Consider the following 20,144-nt stretch of genomic DNA (forward strand, 5'->3'; position numbering starts at 1 on the left):
AGTCGACCTAATAATCCCCAGGGGCATGCAGATTGAAACCACACAATATTATTTTATTCCCACTGGTATGACTAAGGATCTTGATTAACTAAAATCATCCTAAATTGCTAGTGGAAGTATAAGATCACACAATCACTGTGTAGAACTGTTTGGTAGTTTTAAAAAATAAAGTTATTCATACGTCTACCGCATGATCCAGGAATTGTTTCCTAGTATTCTGTCCACAAAGCACTTGTTCCAGAATGTTCATAAGCAGCTTTACTCATAAAAGCTAAAACCTGGAAACATTCCAAATGATTCATCATCAATAAAAGAATGATATATTCATATACTAGAATATGACTGGGCAGTAAAAATGAATGCTAATGAATATGGATGAACATGGATGAATCTTTGAGTCCTTGTTGAGCAAAAGCAGCTTGATGCAAAGTAGCATCATATGAGTTTGTCCATAAGAAATCTAGGAACAGGCAAAACCATTTATGATGAAAGAAGTCAGTACGTGTCTGCCTGGGGTGTGGAGAAAGGTTGCTGCAGAAGCAGGACAGTGGAGTCAGTAAGAATCTTTCTGGAATGAGAGAAATAAATGTTCTCTCTCCAGTTCTGGGTGGTGATTACAAGGGTGTAAGCAGTAACCTCTCTACTTCCTTGAATCTCAAATAACACCTACATAATAATTTAAACGGAGAATGACAGCAGGATCTAAAGAAAGACACACAGGATCTGTGTGGTGCTTTGCTGTGATCTGCTGTGGAGATGTACAACACTGACGAGACTAGTTATGTCTGTGAATATGTTACAAAGAATGGATTCAGAGGCAGCTTTCCAAAGCTCTGTGCTCTCATTTTGTTATGGCTTCTGTTGAGCTCCTCACATGCTTTGACCGCCTTTCCTGTATGTTCCTCTGGCAGAGAGACCTCCATGTGGGCATAAATAAATCTGAGTAGCATTCTTCCTTTGATTAGGACAGTGGACTGTCCAGGCAGGGGGGCTAACAAAACAGCACTGGCTCCTGCAGCCCTCATCTGTGCAGAGAGCTATAGTAAATACTGTACTCAGACTCTCACCTTATTATTCCATCTGAAGGACCTAGCAGGGAGTCTGTGTGCATATCAAATGGTTATTATTTATTATCACCCTGCAGTTTTTCTAGTAGAGGAAGAGTGGAGTTTGCAGAAGTGAGCACAGAAGAATTTGGGCCTATATGAACTGAACACATCAGATTTTAAGGTTCATGAACTTTAGATTTGTGTTCAAGAAAGTAAATTCAGGACGTCACAGCTGATTATTCTAGCCATCTAGAACTGAATCTGATTGAATTTTCTTTGGTTTTCTTCAGTGGGTCACGCACTTTGATATTTGTTGGACAGATTTCCTTAATCCTTGCCCTTTTATATACATAATATGTTGGTTAAAGGGTCACTTTTGTAGTTGGTTATGTGCTTAGGGTATTTAAAAATGAACCTGAACTTTTTGGTCCCACTGTGGAACCAAGACTTACATTGTGTAGCAACAGAAGGTTGCTAGAAACAAACGACGAGGAGTCGGTAGTTAGTAATAGCAGTGCTGCGTTACGGCAGCAACCAACATTCAGGCAGTTGCTCTATAAAAAGTAGAGTTCTATACATTTCACTGGTATTATCTCATTTTATCTTTATCATAACCCTGTGAAACTAGTACTATAATTATTCCCACTTTACAGATGAAGAAAGGAGCTTATCAAGATATTCTATAACTTGCCCAAGATCCCATAGCCAATAAGCAACAGAGTATTCCTTCCCAAGTATTAGACTCCAAAGGCTCCATGCAGGAATTTACTAAACAAATAGTAATTTTGCATTATTTTAAGTTAGGGGATAAGTTTTTGTTTTGTTTTGTTTTTTTTATTTAGGCAGTACCAAAGATTCCCAAATATGACAATCCATACAATACATTATAGTGTTTTCCCCCAAGCTGATATAAATTTAAAAATCTGCCCCAGGAAGCTTATTCATGGACAAGTGATTTTTTTTTTTTTTTTCAGATGAATTGATTTTGTGACAGGGAGAATCTCATACCCTTTTACAGAATATGTTTTAGGAATTTATATGTTTTTGAAAGGTGGAGTCTGCTCAGTCTAAAATAATTCATACAGTGACAGTAACAAGTTTGTCTTAAAGAGTGTTTTTTTGTTTGTTTGTTTTTTGACATTTAAAATACTTCCTTTTCCCAGCTTTATTGAGGTGTAATTGACAAAAAAAAATGTATATATTTACATTGTACAAGGGGATGTTTTGATACATTCATTACACATTGAGAAATGATCACTGCAGTCAAACTAATTAACATATCCATTACCTCACATAGTTACCTGTTGGCACTCTGTGTGTGTGTTGGGGGTGGTGGTAACATTTAGGATATACTGTCTTAGCGAATTTCAGGTATGCAGTACAATATTAACTATAGTCATCATGCTGTACCTTAGCTCTCTAGGACATTCATTCAGCATAACTGAAATTTTATATGCTTTGACCAGCATCTCTCCATTTCCCCTGCCCCCAACCCCTGACAACAGCCATTCTGCTTTCTGCTATGATTTCAACTTTTTTAGATTCCATATGTAAGTGAGATACACTATTTGTCAGACAGTACTTTTAGGGACACTGAACCCATTTTATTTTTATAACAGTGAGCTCAGGTTATGGCCTTATAATTGTTGTGCTTAAAAGTTGTATTTGTACATCTGTCAGAATAAATTAATGCAACTGATACTTTAATTTGCACATTCAGGCAAGTAGAGGAGACTCGACTTACGGTTTTCCTTCAACTACCATTATTTTCAACACATGATTTTATACAGCTGTTTTGTTTTTCATGTTGCTGCTCTGTCCCTTTTAATATTGATGGTAGAGTCATTGACAATGTTAACATTTCCAATTATTTTACAGTAAATAAGCAATAGTGAAAATCTCCTAACTTGTTTGAATAAACATTTGGCTCTGGTTTTGACAGTTGCCATTAATAAATGTGTGACTGTATATACTTAGAAAATGATTTACTGAGAATGAAGTGGAAATTACAAATTGAAAAGTATATTTAAAAAGACTAGGTGTTAATTAGAGATAATTTATGAATGCTCATTAACAACAAATTAGGGTAATACACAGGGGAAGATATATTGTGTGTTGAGCTTTCCCTGCATAGAAAATGTTAATTAAAATGTTTTCAGACTTGATTTACATAAAAGGTGAGACATTTCAAAGAATATCACCATTATACTGTTAATGGTGTGAAAAAAACAAGTGGCTAAGGGAGGGGTCGTTAAAAGTTGCATGCACTAATAAGCAGACTCCTTTTAGGAGCAAGAATAGTTTTTTAAGCACACTAATTTAATTGGCTTAGTTAAAAACTTTATTTTGAATTATAGTGCCTGAAGTAACACATTAGAGACTTCCTAACAGTCTAGTATATTGAACTTTCTGAAGAAATTCTCCAGAAAATACACATACCAAAAGAGAGAATTGTAATAAACCATCAGTAAAGTTATCTTTGCCAAATGAGAATTCCTTTTATAGAACTTTCCATTAGTGTCCTTACAGTTCTACTTTATGCATATTCAGTTTAAAGACAGAAACTTAAAAAAGCTTTCTTTCCACCATTGCTGCTTTCTTCTCAAATTCTGTCATTAGTGTTCGTTTTGGACAGAATATATGGTGTAAAGTAATGAGCCTGCATGTCAGGACTGGCTTGAGATTCTGTTGTAGGACTTCAGACATTCTATTGCCAAAAGTACATCAAAATGGAGGCAGTCTTGGAATTATAACATCCTGTTGTAAATGCAGACTACCTGCTTCAGCACCGTTTGTCTCATCCTGAACTGTGCAAATCCCATTGTTCTGGCTCTCACCTCACCTTACCTGGCCACCTCTCTCAGCCAGGAGGATGGCTATTCACCTCAGCTGTGGTCTGATGTCCTCTCCAACAGGTGTGGCCGGGAGGCGCCACCACTGTGGATACAGCCCCAACTTTTCCTTGCTTTGACTCTTTCCGACATGGAATACTCACTGCCTTACAAAGCTCCCTCACTGTTCTATATTAGACTTCAGTGCTTCTCCTTAACATGAAGTAGGGTAGCATGCTACAAAATCAGCACCCAAAACCAGTCCTCAGTCGGAATAAAAAGAAAAAGCACATAAACTACCGGAAAATGACCTTAGCAAGAAGTACAGACGTTATGAGGGAAACTATAGAACTTCACTGATAGAAATAAAATGTATGTAAAGTCTATTAATATTTATCAATATGTTTCATGTAATGCCTTTCAAAATCCCAGAGGGATTATTTTTAGAATCTGGCAGAAATGATTTGATAATCACCTCAAAGCGTAAACAGATAAGATACCTGCAAACATCTTGGTGTATAAAAGACAAAATAAGTGTGTCCTATATTCCATCCAACAATTATGGTATACAGTAAAGCTGAAATAGCTGAAATAATATGATCCTGGCATAAAAATGAACAGAGATAGCAATGGTACCATCAAGTCAGGTAAAAGACCTACTTGTATATTAAGATTTTTTTTTTTTTTGACAAATAAATGCCAAACAAATGCCACCATAAATGTATGTCTAAAGAAAGGTTTGTTTAAAGCTGTCATCATCAAGACAGTATGGTACTGGCACAAAAACAGACACATAGATCAATGGAACAGAATAGAGAACCCAGAAATAGACCCTCAACTCTGTGGTCAGCTAATCTTCAACAAAGCAGGAAAGAATTTCCAATGGAATAAAGACAGTCTATTCAACACATGGTGTTGGGAAAATTGGACAGCCACATGCAGAAAAATGAAACTCGACCATTTCCTTACACCACACACAAAAATAGACTCAAAATGGATGAAGGACCTCAATGTGAGAAAGGAATCCATAAAAATCCTTGAGTAGAGCACAGGCAGCAAGGTCTTCCTAGGAACATCACCAAAGGCAAGGGAAGCAAGGGCAAAAATGAACTATTGGGACTTCATCAAGATCAAAAGCTTTTGCACAGCAGAGGAAACAGTTAACAAAACCAAAAGAAAACTGATGGAATGGGAGAAGGTATTTGCAAACGACATATAGATAAAGGGCTAGTATCCAAAATCTGTAAAGAGCTTATCAAACTCAACACCCAAAGAACAAATAATCCAATCAAGAAATGGGCAGAGGACATCTGCAAAGAAGACATCCAGATGGTCAACAGACACATGAAAAAGTGCTCCACATCACTCGGCATCAATACAAATCAAAACCACAGTGAGATACCACCTCACACCAGTCAGAATGGCTAAAATCAACAAGTCAGGAAATGACAGATGCTGCCGAGGATGCGGAGAAAGGGGAACCCTCCTACACTGTTGGTGAGAATGCAAGCTGGTGCAACCACTCTGGAAAGCAGCATGGTGGTTCCTCAAAAATTTGAAAATAGAGCTACCCTATGACCCAGCAATTGCACTACTGGGTATTTACCCTTAAGATACAAAATGTAGTGATCCAAAGGGACATGTGCACCTGAATGTTTATAGCAGCAATGTCCACAATAGCCAAACTATGGAAAAAAACCTAGATGTCCATCAACAGATGAATGAATAAAGAAGAAGTGGTATGTTTACACAATGGAATATTAAACAGCCATCAAAAGAAATGAAACCTTGCCATTTGCAACAATGTGAATGGAACTAGAGGGTATTGTGCTTAGCAAAATAAGTCAATCGGAGAAAGACAACTATCAAAAGATCTCCCTGATATGAGGGAGTGGAGAGGCAATGGGGGGTCGTTTGGGGGGTAGGAAAAGAATAAATGAAACAAGATGGGATCGGAAGGGAGACAAACCATAAGAGACTCTTAATGTCACAAAACAAACTGAGGGGGGTTGGGGGGAGAGGGGTAGGGAGAGGGTGGTAGGGTTATGGACACTGGGGAGGGTGCTCACTATGGTGAGTGCTATGAAGTGTGTAAACCTGGCGATTCACAGACCTGTACCCCTGGGACTAATAATATATTATATGTTAATAAAAAGTTAATTAAAAACATTTTTAAATGTTTGTTTAATAAATAGGGCTGGGGTAATTCTTAAAAATTTTCAGTTTAAATTCTCATCTATTCCAGATTGACACAAGAAGTAAAACTTTAAAAATAGTAGCCCTTCAAATTACATGGCCATCAATTCAGTATTTGTCAGCCATGTGAGAACCCTTTAAATTGAGATAGTTAAGAAAGTTCAAAAGAAAAGATCAATATGACTTCCTAAAACTAATAAAAGGAAACAGCAGAATTAAGGCAAACAGCAGTTTGTATAGAATATTTCATTTAAAAAGACAGGGAAATTTCTTATTTCATATATACGGAACTAATTCAAACAGAAAGATAAATTGTGAACCAAATCAAAATTGAAAATTGCTAATGAATATATGAGTGTATGTTTAATTGTAAGTAAATGTACACCATCAATCTGGCCAAAATCTTATTTTTTTAAGATGCTGTGTATTTATTTATTTGAGAGAGAACAAGAGTGTGAGTGGGGGGTAGGGGAGCAGAGGAAGAGGGACAAGCAGACACCATGTTGAACGTGGAGCCCAATGTAGGGCTCAATCCCATGACCCCAAGATCACAATCTGAGCCAAAATCAAGAGTCAGTGTTCAACCGACTGAGCCACCGTCACCCCTAGAATCTTAAACATGTTCCTAGCCTTTAGCCCAATGAGTACCCACTACCGTGATAATAATAGCAGACATTGTTATACTGACTAGGAGTAAATTAATCAGACACGTTCCAGGTCTCAATGCCCTAGAGCACTGGTCACCCAAGCTTTACTCCTGATCATCTTCTTGCTTGTTTTTGCCTTTATATTTCCTCTATATTTTCTTAACCTGTTTTCTCTATGAAAGGCAGTTTTTAATTTTAAATATATTTTCCATCTTTCACTTTTCAAATTCAACTACTATCATGAAAAAAAGACTTCACAGTAACAGTTTAACTTTTATAGAAGTTAGTACTAATTTCAGCTAATTGTACTTAGTACTAAATTTCAGCCAGTATTTGCTAAGTGGGCTTTTGCATACTGTCCTAGGATCCTAACAATTTGTCTGTATTACTGGGTCTCTGAAGCAATATGTTCTAAGTTCCTAATAATAATAATACTTTGTTAAAAAATAATAATAATTTGTTGCACACTAATGCTGATTACTGGACTAAATGTTTAATAGACATTTTTCTCATTTAGTCTGTAGAATAATCCTTCATAGTACTCCTTTACTTATTTTATCTTTTAAAAAAATTCTATATATTTAAAAAAAATAAAAATTCTATTTATTTATTTGAGAAAGAATATGAAGAGGGGGAGGGGCAGAGTGACAAGCAGACTCCCCGCTGAGCAAGGAGCCAGATGTGGACATGGGGCTTGATCCCAGGACCCTGAGATCATGACCTGAGCCGAAGTCAGACACTTAACCAACTGAACTGCCCAGAAACCCCTTACTCACTTAATAATAACCCTATGAGATACTTGATATTTTTATTATTCCTCTTTACTAATAAGAAGAGCAGAGCAAAGTGAGCTCACAAACTAAGTAGCAAGCCAGATTTGCACCCAAGTTTCTGTGATCCCAAACTCCTTGCTCTTAGTTTTTAATGCTATATGCCTAACACTTTAAAACAGAAGAGTTCCTTCAGAATTATTAGGGTATGGAGAAAGTGTGTGTTAATAATCATTTCCAAGGTTGTTACCTTTATGTGTAATGTGTGTGTGTGTGTGTGTGTGTGTGTATGTGTGTGTTTGGTATAAGTTTTGAAATTAGAGGATAATGATTCAAGTTTTACCTGATGGTCTATGTTCCAAGATTTTTAAAAAATATTAGTTACAGATAAATATATCAGGATGTGTATGTAGAATAGATCATTGATCCAGAATAAATGTAAATTTTTAATAGTCTACTTACATTAATTATTTGTTTAAAATGTTATTAATATAGATACTTGAAATAGTTCAATATATACCCATAAAAGTTCCTAGTATGGAATCCACAAAATACAGAAAATCATAATGCATTTGGCAACAAAACCTAATATGAAGGTAGTTGTCTTAGTTACATGAATACTGGGTGCTGTCCCAGACAGCACTGATGGGATTACATAATATTGACATTATTCTATTTTTCAAATATGAGAAAAAAATGAAAAATAATCAGTTCTGATTTATATCTGGTTCCAGGTGTCTTGAATAAAAAATTATTGTGTCTGTGTATACATGTACAGACATACATAAACATGCATGCATATTTAAAATTTTCTATTTAAATTTATAACATTGTAATCAATAATCTTCATGTACTAAAAACTTAGTATAACATCCATAAAACATTGGAGAAACTGATTCTCAATCCAGTCATTAATACTCAAAATATAAAGATATTTTTAAAGTCTGTTTAATTACAGATTATTTTGTTTTCCTTACAGAGTAGTAAATATGACAAAATGTTTTCTCTTGGTTCACTGAAGTTTTATCTTGGAGTGAAAAAGAAAATGAAGCCTCCAACAAGGTAAAGTTTGAAAGGGAAGGGTTTTTGAAAAGTGAAAGTTTTAGGAATATGTATCTATGCAAGGATTTGGAGGTCAGAGACATTAATCAGGATTTTTATAAGTTAAGCTACAGACAAAATCTTTGAGCTGCCACGGACATGGCAGGAGACCTGTTGCAGATTGCGGGAACTTCTGTGGGCAGATAAAAAAGCATAATATTCCCACTGAAGTCAAATTCCTTGGTGATGGCATCTCTGTTGTGTAAAACAAGAAATCCCCAGAAGGCCCTGTCTATTCAAAAACACCTGGGTTTTTCTCCACTATTCCATTCCTTGATCAGTTTCACAGCCTGGGGGCATAAGGAATGTTCCAGCCAATTCTACATACAGGAAAATAGCCTCTTGATGCCTGGCTGTGTAATTTGCCTTTTTTTTTTTTTTTTTTCTTTGCCAAATTTGATAGTAAACCCACTAGTACCCAGGCAGTGAAGAGAAAAGTAGACTCTCTAATATATTGTCCTCCTCTTCAACATTTGAATCATGCCAGCATGCGGTTTATGCCATACTTTCTAATCACAGATTGATGTGATTAGCTAAATGTTTTCACAAATACTTACAAAACATTTTCATGAACTGTTAGATACTGACTTTGGGTTTCTATTACTGAAAATTTTTCTCATTTTTGCCTATGTGCTTTATTTGTAAACCCAGCACATACACCTGTGTTGCTGTTGAAACATTATTTAATTTCCCACAATATCAGTAGGAGAAGGTTTATATCTTGTTTTGGCTGTTTTCCTAGATATCTATCCTTCCTCAGCCAAGAGTATCTTCTGAGAGATTTCCTTCACTTTCCCATGATGTCATAAGATCCCTTCCCTCCCTTTTCCTTGAGCATATTTAAATTTGTAGCCAAACCCTTCATTTATCATTCACCTCTAGATCAGTCATATCCATTGAATCCATGATGTGTGAGGTTTTCTGTTCTGTTATACATTGCCACCATTGAGTCCCAGCTCCTTAATATCTAATAATCCTGTTTTTGGTTTTGTATGATTTCTCTTTTTTAATATGTGTGTGTTTGTTTGTTTTTTTCCCCCAATGTAATGTAGTTGGGGATTGACAGCGTATTCCGAAAAACATCATTGGTAAGTTAACATCTGGCAGTTTTGGGATTTGATACATCGATAACTTTAATAAACAAATAATGTTATTAGCAGATAGGACTACAGACAGGAAATGTTTCACCAAAGTGAAGTTAAAAAATTTTTTTAAATACTTTGAGAAGAAGAAAATAGATTTGCTTTAAGATTTAGGTCCATTTAAATCCCAGGTGTCCTACTTGCTAGTGCCCTCCTAAGAGAAACTATGTCTGATTTCTCCCTAGTTATTATGTGAGTGTGGGATAAGCAGGCTGAATTCAGTTTTATATAAAGGATAAGAACTAGCCAAAACTTTGTAAAAAAAAAAAAAAAAATCTTGGCCTCAAACCTTTTCTTTGCAAATATGTGTTTTACATTGATGTCACAGGACCTAGCTGGTCTCCTTAGAGATTGTACTATATGTCTCTGCCTCCCACCGCAGCTTCATCTAACCAACCACTAAACCATATGGGATCTGCCTCCTAATTGTGTCTCTGATCAGGCCATGCCTTCATCTGTGTGGGTTATTCCAGTTATCCTAGATGCTCTTTGTGCATATAATTTTACTTTTGTTTTCTAGAATATTCTCTATCCAACCACCAAAGGGGCTTCCTAAATGCATTGTGTTTCTTTCCTGTATTAACTGTCTTCAGAAGGATAAAGTGCAGGATTGTTGGCACAGCACACAAGACCCTTTAATATGAGGCTCCATCAGCCTGGTCTTCCATGGCTTCCTTCCTCTTTTTTTTTTTTTTTTTTTTTTTTGGCTTAAGGATAAAATAGCAATCTATCTTTAATTCACAGTACATTCCTTGTCCCTTCATCTTCCCATGTTAACATCTGTAGTCCCTTTAGTGAGCCTTCTTCCACACTATTTGCTGTTCCCATCCTCTTTCTGCTGATGTGGCAGACTCAACTGTCCTTCCTCTTTCAAACTATAGCTCACATGCCCCAATAGTCTTATCAGTTAACTCTCACCTCTAATCATTATTTATTTCTTCTCAGTATCTGTAGTATTTTGCATACATGGGTGCTTAATTATAGAGAAGACTGGTTTTTGGGACATGGTAATAGAAAGGGACAATACCTTTGTGAGAATCTAATGAAGGAAGCAAGAATTTTTTTAAAAATTTCGTTTTAACATTTTTATAATTGTTTTTCATACAGGAATAAAAATACATAATTACCTTGAAATGTCCATGTCTAACATCACTTACAGAATTTTCCTTTTGTAAGAATCCTTTACGGCATCCCCAAGTGTGCTCTTTCTTGTGTTCAACTTGACTTTTTCTTTTTCTCACTGTGTTCTAATTTATTTGTTGACATGCCTAGCTCCTCTGATAGACTAGGTGAACCTTGAGGGCAAGATCTCTGTTTTACACAGGTTTTTAGTAAAACGTTACTGAATCAGTGTTATTGAACATGCTGTAGTAGTTTTTCATTTAGTTCATTTTTCACAAGTCTTATGGGTATTAATGTTTATAATCCTAATGATGGAGACTGTCTAAGCCTTTTTTAAAAGTCTGCTCTTAAGAAAATGTGCACATATTTTTCTTCTTAGGCTCAGAGTTTCTGGGGAAAAAGATGTTTAACATCATGTACCTGAAAAAGGAAATGACGGTGGCCTTTCTGCCTTTCCACAAATACTGCTGATCATTTTTCAGCAGTTTCCAAAGCCTGTAGCTGTATTTTGTTTAAACTAGCATATTTTACTATTATTTTGTTATTGTACATTTAACAGAAGCCTAAAGCAACTTATACTGAAATACTTCCATTTTGATTGCGTTAAGTCATGAATCAGGAGAAATCCAAAGAGGTCTCCGATCACTTAATAACCAAACAAATACACAGGAGAACAGTCTGCTGTCTTTCTGAATTATGTATTCGATAAACCTTGTTTTACAGGCACATTTGTTGTGATAGTCTACAAACTCAGATGGAGTGGATGGCCAATGTCTTCATTGCCCAGGTATGATCTCTGTTTCAGCTCTCCCACAAAGTATAACCACAGCTCATAGGAAATGTTAGTGTGATGTACAAGCATTTTTAATGAGTTTTATGTGTATGCTTTAGTTTTCTCATTTATATATTTTTTAAATATATGAGAATCCAGATGTACCCGTTACTCTTTGAAAGAGAGCTTCCTTTCTTTGTTGAGGCTTCCTTTCTGGCACTCCAGCTACTCCTTACCCCAGGAGAGGGGCACAGCTTCAAGATGGTAGTGTGTTGGAAAGAAGAGCTTGTTTTACCGGAGTCCTGCATTCGTCTTCGTTTAGAAAAGTATGCTGTTTTCCTCCTTGTCCTCCCTATGGCCACCTACTCCCCCGCTCCCCACCCTAGCCTTTCCAGAAATAAGGACAGGAGCCCACATTCCTTTAATACTTCAAGAATACTGCATGCTGGATTCTTCAGAAGAGTTAACTCCTGCATACTTTGCAACAAACCATGCATGGTGTTGCTTGTCGTTGAGGGAATAAAGGTATAAAGATTCTCTCACTTGCTGAGCACCTTACATTTAGTTAGTGGTTTAAACCCAGGGATGCCAGAAGCTAATACCTATACTCAATTCCCCATTTAGTCACCTCCCTGCAGGAGGACTGTAGGGGAGGGTTAAATAGTCTCATTAATAGGATTGGTTCCACCTTGCACCTTGTCTGGCTGAATTCCCAGCAATGCTTCCCACAAGAGCATTGAAATTCACTGGTAACGATTAAGTTGCCACTTTTTATTACTGAGGAGGTACTTCCCTGTTTCTCTTATAAGTGGGAAGTTAATTCACCCCCAGATCTGGCCCTTATTTGTTTTGAAAATCATTTTCTCTCTTAATTTATTAACCTTTCCAGTGGTTAATAAACCCTGCTCTTCTCAGTCTGATGTTACTGTTACTACCTGAAAACACAAAGACAGAAAAAGACTTTAACTTTTTTAGACACTTTTCCTCTAATTTGTGACTTTTCAGAAATTCTGTTATTTAACTCTTTAAAAAGAAAGCAAACTAGATTTGAAGTGTTTTAGTAAAATTGGAACCATAGAGTCAAAACTATTATAGTGTTTGTGGTATAACTACATTGATTTTTTGTTTGCTTTTATAATTGAAGTCACTAGACTTGTTTAAAAATCAAGGTATAAATAGAAATAGCCAGAAAGCAGAGGTTGCTCTCATGGCCAACTTCTTTCTCTTTGCCTCACTTACCCTTCATCGTACTGGCCCTAGAGATTCAGCCCAGTTACTTTTTCTCTGCTCACTCTACTTCTTTGGACTAAGATAAACACAAAGGCCTTCTTAGATTTAAGGATTTAATGGCTCCCCTCCATAGGGAGACTGATAGGAAACTAGCAAGTACTGATTTATACATGTTAACAAACACACACACACACACACACACACAGTCCTCCTTACAAGGAGTTCTTTGGGGTGTGCAGAGTACTTTTCTAGTATTCATAGCCATCTGCATGCCTGATTCAGAAGCCCTCTTGATTTTCATTTATGTGTCACATTCTCAGAGGAATTCTCCATGATCTTCAGAGCAGTCAGACCTTCAGGCTGTCAGAACCCTGAACATTCTGTACACCAGGTGTATTTCTAATTAGAAAGCATTGTGTGATTATATTTTTCATATCTGCCTCTCTTACTAAAGCGTAAACTCAGTGAGAAGTAGGGTTCTGTCAGTCTTATAAAACCTGTATGGAAATCTGCACCAGAGAACCCAATGCCACTTACAAAAGTACATGGAGCCCCACATCAGGCTCCCTGCTCTGCCGGATCCTGTTTCTCCCTCTTCCTCTGCTTCTCCTCCTGCTTGTGTGTGCGCTCGCTCTCTCTCTCTCTCTCTCTCTCTCAATAGTTATAAGAAAGGGGAGAGAACATAAACAATCTGACAGAATTTCAGATAGATATTAGTTTGATAAAAAGGAGAAGGAATGAGTGTGACTGAGGTAAAGAAGGGCACTAACTAGGAAAGATTCTCAGGAAAATGCCTTTCTGAATAGCTGACAAGTGTGTTGAGACCTCTCTGAAATTAGGGAGCAAATCATGCAGGTAAGCAGGAGTGGGAAGAGCATTCCAGTTACAGGGGCCAGCAAGTACAAGGTCCTGAGATGTGGTCACAACCTTTGTTCCATGAACATCCTGAAGGGCTATGTTATGGGAAGATGTAAAAGATGAGGAAGGCACTCAACAGATCATATTGTCCCAGTTTAGGAGTGTGGGGAACAAGAGAAGGATTTGATCTGACTTATATTAACTGAAGAAATAACAATTTAGTTTGTTGTGGGCACACTGTTGGGAGTCCCAAGATGGCAGCAGGAAGAACAGCTGTGTGGAAGATGGCAGTTCTGGCTAGGGTGGTAGCAGTAGACATAGTGAGACATTAAGATTCAAGAGTGGTTGAAAGTAGATCCAACAGAATTTACAGATGGATTGGCTACAATACTTTGAGAGGAGTCCTAATCAAGGAAGAGTTCTAGGGTTTGTTTTTTGTTTTTGTTTGTTTGTTTGTTTAGCCTTGGGCAATTGGCAAATAGAAATGATCAGATCAGAGATGCAGAAGAAAACTGAGAGTTCTGTTTCAGCCCATGAAATTGGAGATGCCTGTTAGACATCTCCAATTTATTTGAATAGCAGATTGGATGTATAGATCAAAAACTCAGACAAAGGGTACCTGGCTGGCTCAGTTGGAAGGACATGTGACTCTTGATCTCAGGGTTGTGAGTTCAAGCCCCACGTTGGGTGTAGAGATTATTTTAAAAAACAAACGCTCACCCCTGGGGATAAAAATAAATGTTTATAAACAATAAAAAATATTAAAAAAAATGCTTAGGTGAAATTTTGGGAATGCAGTGTAAATTTGGGATAAGTCAGTATTCAATTTGCTTCGAAAGCTCTGGATTTGGGGTAGATAGGCGAATCTAAAATGAAAGGGGAGTATGGTGTAGGGAGAGAAAGAAAGAAAGAAAGAAATGGATGGAAGAATAAGCCCTGGGACATTCCAAACTCCAAAGGTCAAGCAGAAGAGGAAAAAAGAAAACAAAAGAAATGCGAAGGGTTGAGAGGAAGAAAAAAACAGATGATTGGTATAGAAAATCCAGCCAAGGAATTTGCTATGCAGATAAATGAGGCTGTGTGGTTAGAGAAAAAGAGGGGTCAGGGTAGGTTTTGGGGTTTCAGTTTATATGTCCTTAGGATGGGAAGGTATAGACTTTCAACATACACTAATAGAGAAAATTCAGTAATTGGAAGAAAAAATTGAAGAGGAAAGTGATTTTGTTTCCTTCTAAATTTTTACTTAAATTCAAGTTAGTTAACATATCGTGTATCATTAGTTTCAGGAGTAGAATGTAGTGATTCATCTCTTACATACCCCGCATACAGTGCGCTCATCACAAGTGCCCTCCTTAATGCCCCCACCCTCCATCAACCCTCAGTTTGTTCTCTGTAGTTAAAAGTCTCTTATGGTTTGCCTCCCTCCATGTTTTTATCTTATTTTATTTTGAGGAAGGTGATTATCAGACCAGCAGAGGCCCTGAGCAGACACGAAGCAATGTGAACAAGTGCACATTTATTCATCATTGCTGAAAAAAATGGTTGTACACCAAAGTGTCAGACCTTGACTGTGTATTATAGTCCACTGAGCACTTATGACTGAAGAAAAGTTATTTGTAATCAGAGTAATTGTTGTGAAGAGAAGGGAGCCTCATTTATATGGCTAAAAGATGCAGGGAGTGTAGTATACTTTATGGCAGGAAAGTGAAATTCTTCAGTGATTACTAGTAATGTTTAAAATTAAATCAGTGAGTTCACCTTCAGTGTGTTAGGGTGGGATATTGAAAGTATAGGGGCAGAGGAAAGGTGAAAAATAATCTTCAGAGAGTGAGAAAGACGATTGTCCTGTAGTAAAACTTCAACTTAAAGCTGAGCTCTTGCCTGACTTTAAGGTTAAATTTAAAGGGAGATAAATCTATAGAGTAACCATCTTTTTTTTTTTTTCTTCATCAATTGGTAGGCACCCATAGAGTAAGTAGAATTGGGTGTAAGTAGGGTGGGGGCTCTGCCAGGCACGTGTGATGAAAGGAGAAGGAGCGCAGGAATTGAAGATCCTGATAAGCAGGTGAGCATACTTAATGACTATGAAACTATGACAGGCTGTCGAAGTGGAGGAAGATGTGGAAAGGAGAATGATGGTAGAGAATAGATTGGAGTTCTCAAGGAGTCCAAAGAAGTGAATGAAACTAAATTGTTAGCTAGAAAGGTAAGAGGTCAAGCTCAGAAAGAATAAGAGGCAAACTCAAGTCCTTATAGCATTTTTCACAATTGCAAAGGTATAAAAATGACCTTGGATCATGTCTAATGACCTAAGTCCAAGGATGGATGAATAAAGAAAGTGCACACACAACTAAATATTATTCATCCTTAAATAAGAAAGAACTCTTGTCATCTGTGACGACACGGGTGAACATGGAGGGCATTATGCTGAGTGAAATAAGCCACACAAAGAAAGATTGCAGTATTATATGTGGGATCTAAAAATAAAAGTCGAACTCCTAGAAACAGTGGAAAAGGTGTTGCTGGGTGGGTAGGGGAAACAGGGAAGGGTTGGCAAAAGGGTAAAAACTTTGAGCTGTAAGATGAACAAGGTTTGAGTTGCTCATGTAGAACATGGTCACTGTTGAGATAGTTGATAATCCTTAACTGTATCATTGAAAATTGTTAAGAGTAGCACTTAAATGTTCTCACCAAAATAGATGAGAGATGTCTTAATTGACTGGATGGAGGAGAATCCTTTCACAGTGTATACATAGATCAAATCATCACATTGTATATTTTCAGTAGCCTACCATTTTGTCAGTTATGCCTCAAAGCTGGGTGGGTGGGAAGAAATAGAAAGTGGGTGATAGAACTGAAGATTTTGGGGTGTGATCACTGGTTATAATAATGAAAGTATGATCCTCAGCTCTATGATCCATCAGCAGAAGGACCCTTAAGGTCACTTATAAATAACTATAAAGTGTCAGAATGTATTACTAGATAAAATGTTCTGCATGTTGGGAAAAATACCTCTGTGATCAATCTGGTAAGAACTAATTAGCCAGTATATACAACGTAGTATATCCTTTCAGAAAAAGAACTATGTATTTGAGACTGTGTTTGCTTTTAGATTTCTCTGAATATCATTTGGCACATGTAGTATACCTCAGTGAGTACAAGTATAAGCATAATCCATAGGGGTAATGAGTCCTTTCCTGCCACTTTTTTTTTAAGCTTTACATGTTGGGAACATCCCAATTATATAACATCAAAATTATTTTTACCATGTTTGCGGCTGTGACGAAGCTTAAAACTTTCTCTCTGAAATATTTGCTAATCTACCATTACAGATTTGCTGAACCAAAATAAATGCTACACTAAAATTCAAGGGCAGATCTAATGCATATGCACTCAGTCTAGTAATAAAGATTACACTGTAGGATCATTGAAGATTAAATGAGATTATGTACACTGGTAAGCACCAAGTCTGGCAGTATGTCCCTCAATATAATCTTGCCATTAATTATGGATACACAGTCAATATTAGTTGAAATGAATTCTTTGCTATAAAACACATTAAAATACTAATTACACTGTAAGACAGGAATGTGTTGAATCATAAGAAAAGGCATTTAGCTGTATACTTTGCCAAAAGGTTTTCATTTCATCAGAATATCTATAAAGCCTATCATTTTAAAATTGGTATTCTATATTTTTTTCATAGGTTGTTGTCTGAAAATCAGTTTGCTTTTGCCAACTTCTGAAAAGTTAATCTACCCTGAGGAGTAGAAAAATTCTTTTAAGGTTTTTCTTTTATATGCATATCTGAAGGATTTATCACTCAGGGGCTTATGTTTTTATCAGTGGATATTTCTCCCCATTGCATAATTAATTTTTCTCCAGTCATATCTATAGTTGTTCAGTTAGCCAGAATATGTAGTCAATAAGTTGAGAACAAATGTGCCATATTCTCTGTTGTATAGTGATTTTCAGTATAAATGTCTGTGTGCAAGGTAATTTCTTTGGAATTCAGTTAGATGAAAAAGTAACATTTTTCAGAAGGTCATAAAATGAGGCTAATTTTTCTGATAGCTGTGCCTTAGAATTTAAGCTGTGCCTTAAATTATTTTTACACTAAAGTTATCTTTGGTGGAGGGAGAAAATGGATGCATAGTTACTTTGATTACAGGGCTGAGAAATACAGACAAGTGTATTTTTTTCCCAGAAAGAGATTTGCCAGTTTCCTCAATTATTTTCCTCCTTTTGATTTGATAAGTAGTACAGAAGCCATGTACTTGAAACTTAGAAATTGAACTGAGACCTCAAAGCTCTGTTCACTTAAGAGTTCTACGTCCTCAAGCGGTGTTCCTGTCAGAGTCAACAGCATAATTTCAAATGGCATTCTCGTGGAAAGCAGATCATTTGATTTGGATATATGGAAAAGGAGCCAAGTGATTCTAACATGATCTACCACGTAATAAAATCACACACCAACAGCAAGAAATTGTGTTTCCACAGCATGAAAATGATATACGGCCACCAGCTGGAAAGGAACGAAAACGGTCTATAACCAAAAATCCCAAAATTGGAGGTTTGCCTCTAATTCCCATCCAGCATGAGAGAAGTGCAACCCAAGCCCGGAGAAATATTGAGGTACGTTAGGATTTTATTTGTTTTATATTAATTATAACGTATTTTTTCTTATGTCTTAATGTGATTAAGTACATTGGTTACTTCTTTGGCTTCAAAAGCACAACAATAATCTTTGGAAAGCATAGTAAAAATCACATCCTGCTGAGAAAACATGAGTAACCCTATGCTCCTTCTTTAAGTTTTATATTTTAACTTTTCTTAAAGAGTTTTAATAATGTCATTGACCATCCAATTAAATATGCTTAATACCACTTATTTTCTTATCCCTCACCTAACCAAGCAATTTTAAAAGTGTATACAGAAGTCCACCTGGTAAATCACATCCTCAAATTAGTCTTACAAGTTCACTTTTAATACCCTTAAAGTGAGCCCAGGGCCAATTATGTCTGGAGCCATGGTAACTCGACTTTCTAGTAACACAATCAAATTCCAGTGGTTGGGGAAATGATGAGGTGTCGTGGTTAATTTAAAGGACTGCACGATGACCTCTGAGCATCAATAAAAAAGACCTCGCATCTTTCAGGAAAGCGGCTCTTTGTTTTTTCTTCTCACCTTCCGGGGTGGGGAGAACATAGCATCAATCTTGACTTGAAGTTCAGTCTCTTCAGGAAAGGAGAAAATCTGTTTGCATTCAAAAGTCATTAGATACTTTGGATTAATGCATGTTTCAGTGCCTTAACTGAGCCCCTCAAAGCAAAACGAAAAGCACGTAAAAGGTGTTATTTCCTTGTGGTTTGGGATTGAGCTGTTTGGATCTCTTTGTTTGCAAACAGAAATAAAATGCCTTTAGTCTCTAAAAAGAAGTTAATTTAATGATCAGATTTAAAAAATATTTTTCCAGGGTGCCTGGGTGGCTCAGTGGGTTAAGACTCTGCCTTCGGCTCAGATCATGATCTCAGGGTCCTGGGAATGAGCCCCACATCAGACTCTCTGGTTGGCGGGGAGCCTGCTTCTCCCCCTCTCTCTAGGCCTGCCTCTCTGCCTACTTGTGATTTCTCTCTCTCTCAAATAAATAAAAAAACTTTAAAAAATTAAAAAAAAAAAAAACATTTTTCCACGTAGATCTTTCCTTGAACATTTACCCCTATTTATTCTTCTTCACTCAAAGATAAAAGTTGTGAAAATAATGGTTATTTCCCTTGTCGCCTATTCAGTCCTTCTACACATAGAAGTTTTCTTGGTTTAAAAAAAAAAAAAAAAAGTATTCTGCACAGTTACGGGTTCCTCAGCTAATCTAGAATCTTAAAATCTAAGAGTCACATTTCCCAAGAACCCAAATTAGGAAAGATAGTTTGAAGAAATGCAACAAACATAGGGAACAGACATGCCTTACTTGGACCCCAGCTCCTCCTGATGTTGCTTTAGGATCAGTTATGGAGCAAAGCAAAAGATAAATTATTAGGACCGAATCTAAATACATTAACCAATATCCACTATAGATTTGGGATGATAACTAAATATATAGTATAATAGTTTCTTACCTAATCTCAAATTCAGAATTTCAGAGACAATTTTTTTTTCTGTTTTAGCTTACTTAAGATCAGAAAACTGATGAACTCCAAACTACAAAGAACTTATTATAGGGTCTTAAAATAATTCCATGAAATTGTAATTGCAAGTATTCAAAACTAAATTAACCTTTTTGTAAATTTTGTAAATGTGATCCAACAAATTTGCAAAGAAAAATTTTACATGTTCCAATGTTGGAAAAACATGGGTAGTTTAAAAAGCATAAAATAGAAATTGAACCATTAAAATGTTTTGTATAGAATTAGAGTCATGTAACTATTT

General features: G+C 36.5%; 1 protein-coding gene across 3 annotated transcripts in view; it reads left to right on the plus strand.

Moving 5' to 3' along the window:
* Positions 1-20,144, plus strand: part of ARAP2 (ArfGAP with RhoGAP domain, ankyrin repeat and PH domain 2) — a 186,461-nt gene that overhangs the window by 157,916 nt on the left and 8,401 nt on the right. For all 3 annotated transcript variants that reach the window (XM_044224949.1, XM_044224951.1, XM_044224950.1), the window contains 4 exons: positions 8,473-8,555; positions 9,647-9,682; positions 11,582-11,645; positions 18,219-18,353. In XM_044224949.1, coding sequence (XP_044080884.1) covers positions 8,473-8,555; positions 9,647-9,682; positions 11,582-11,645; positions 18,219-18,353 — 318 coding nt within the window. The remainder of the gene's footprint in view (positions 1-8,472; positions 8,556-9,646; positions 9,683-11,581; positions 11,646-18,218; positions 18,354-20,144) is intronic.

Source organism: Neovison vison, chromosome 11 (assembly GCF_020171115.1).
Source record: "Neovison vison isolate M4711 chromosome 11, ASM_NN_V1, whole genome shotgun sequence".
NCBI classification, from domain to species: Eukaryota; Metazoa; Chordata; class Mammalia; order Carnivora; family Mustelidae; genus Neogale; species Neogale vison.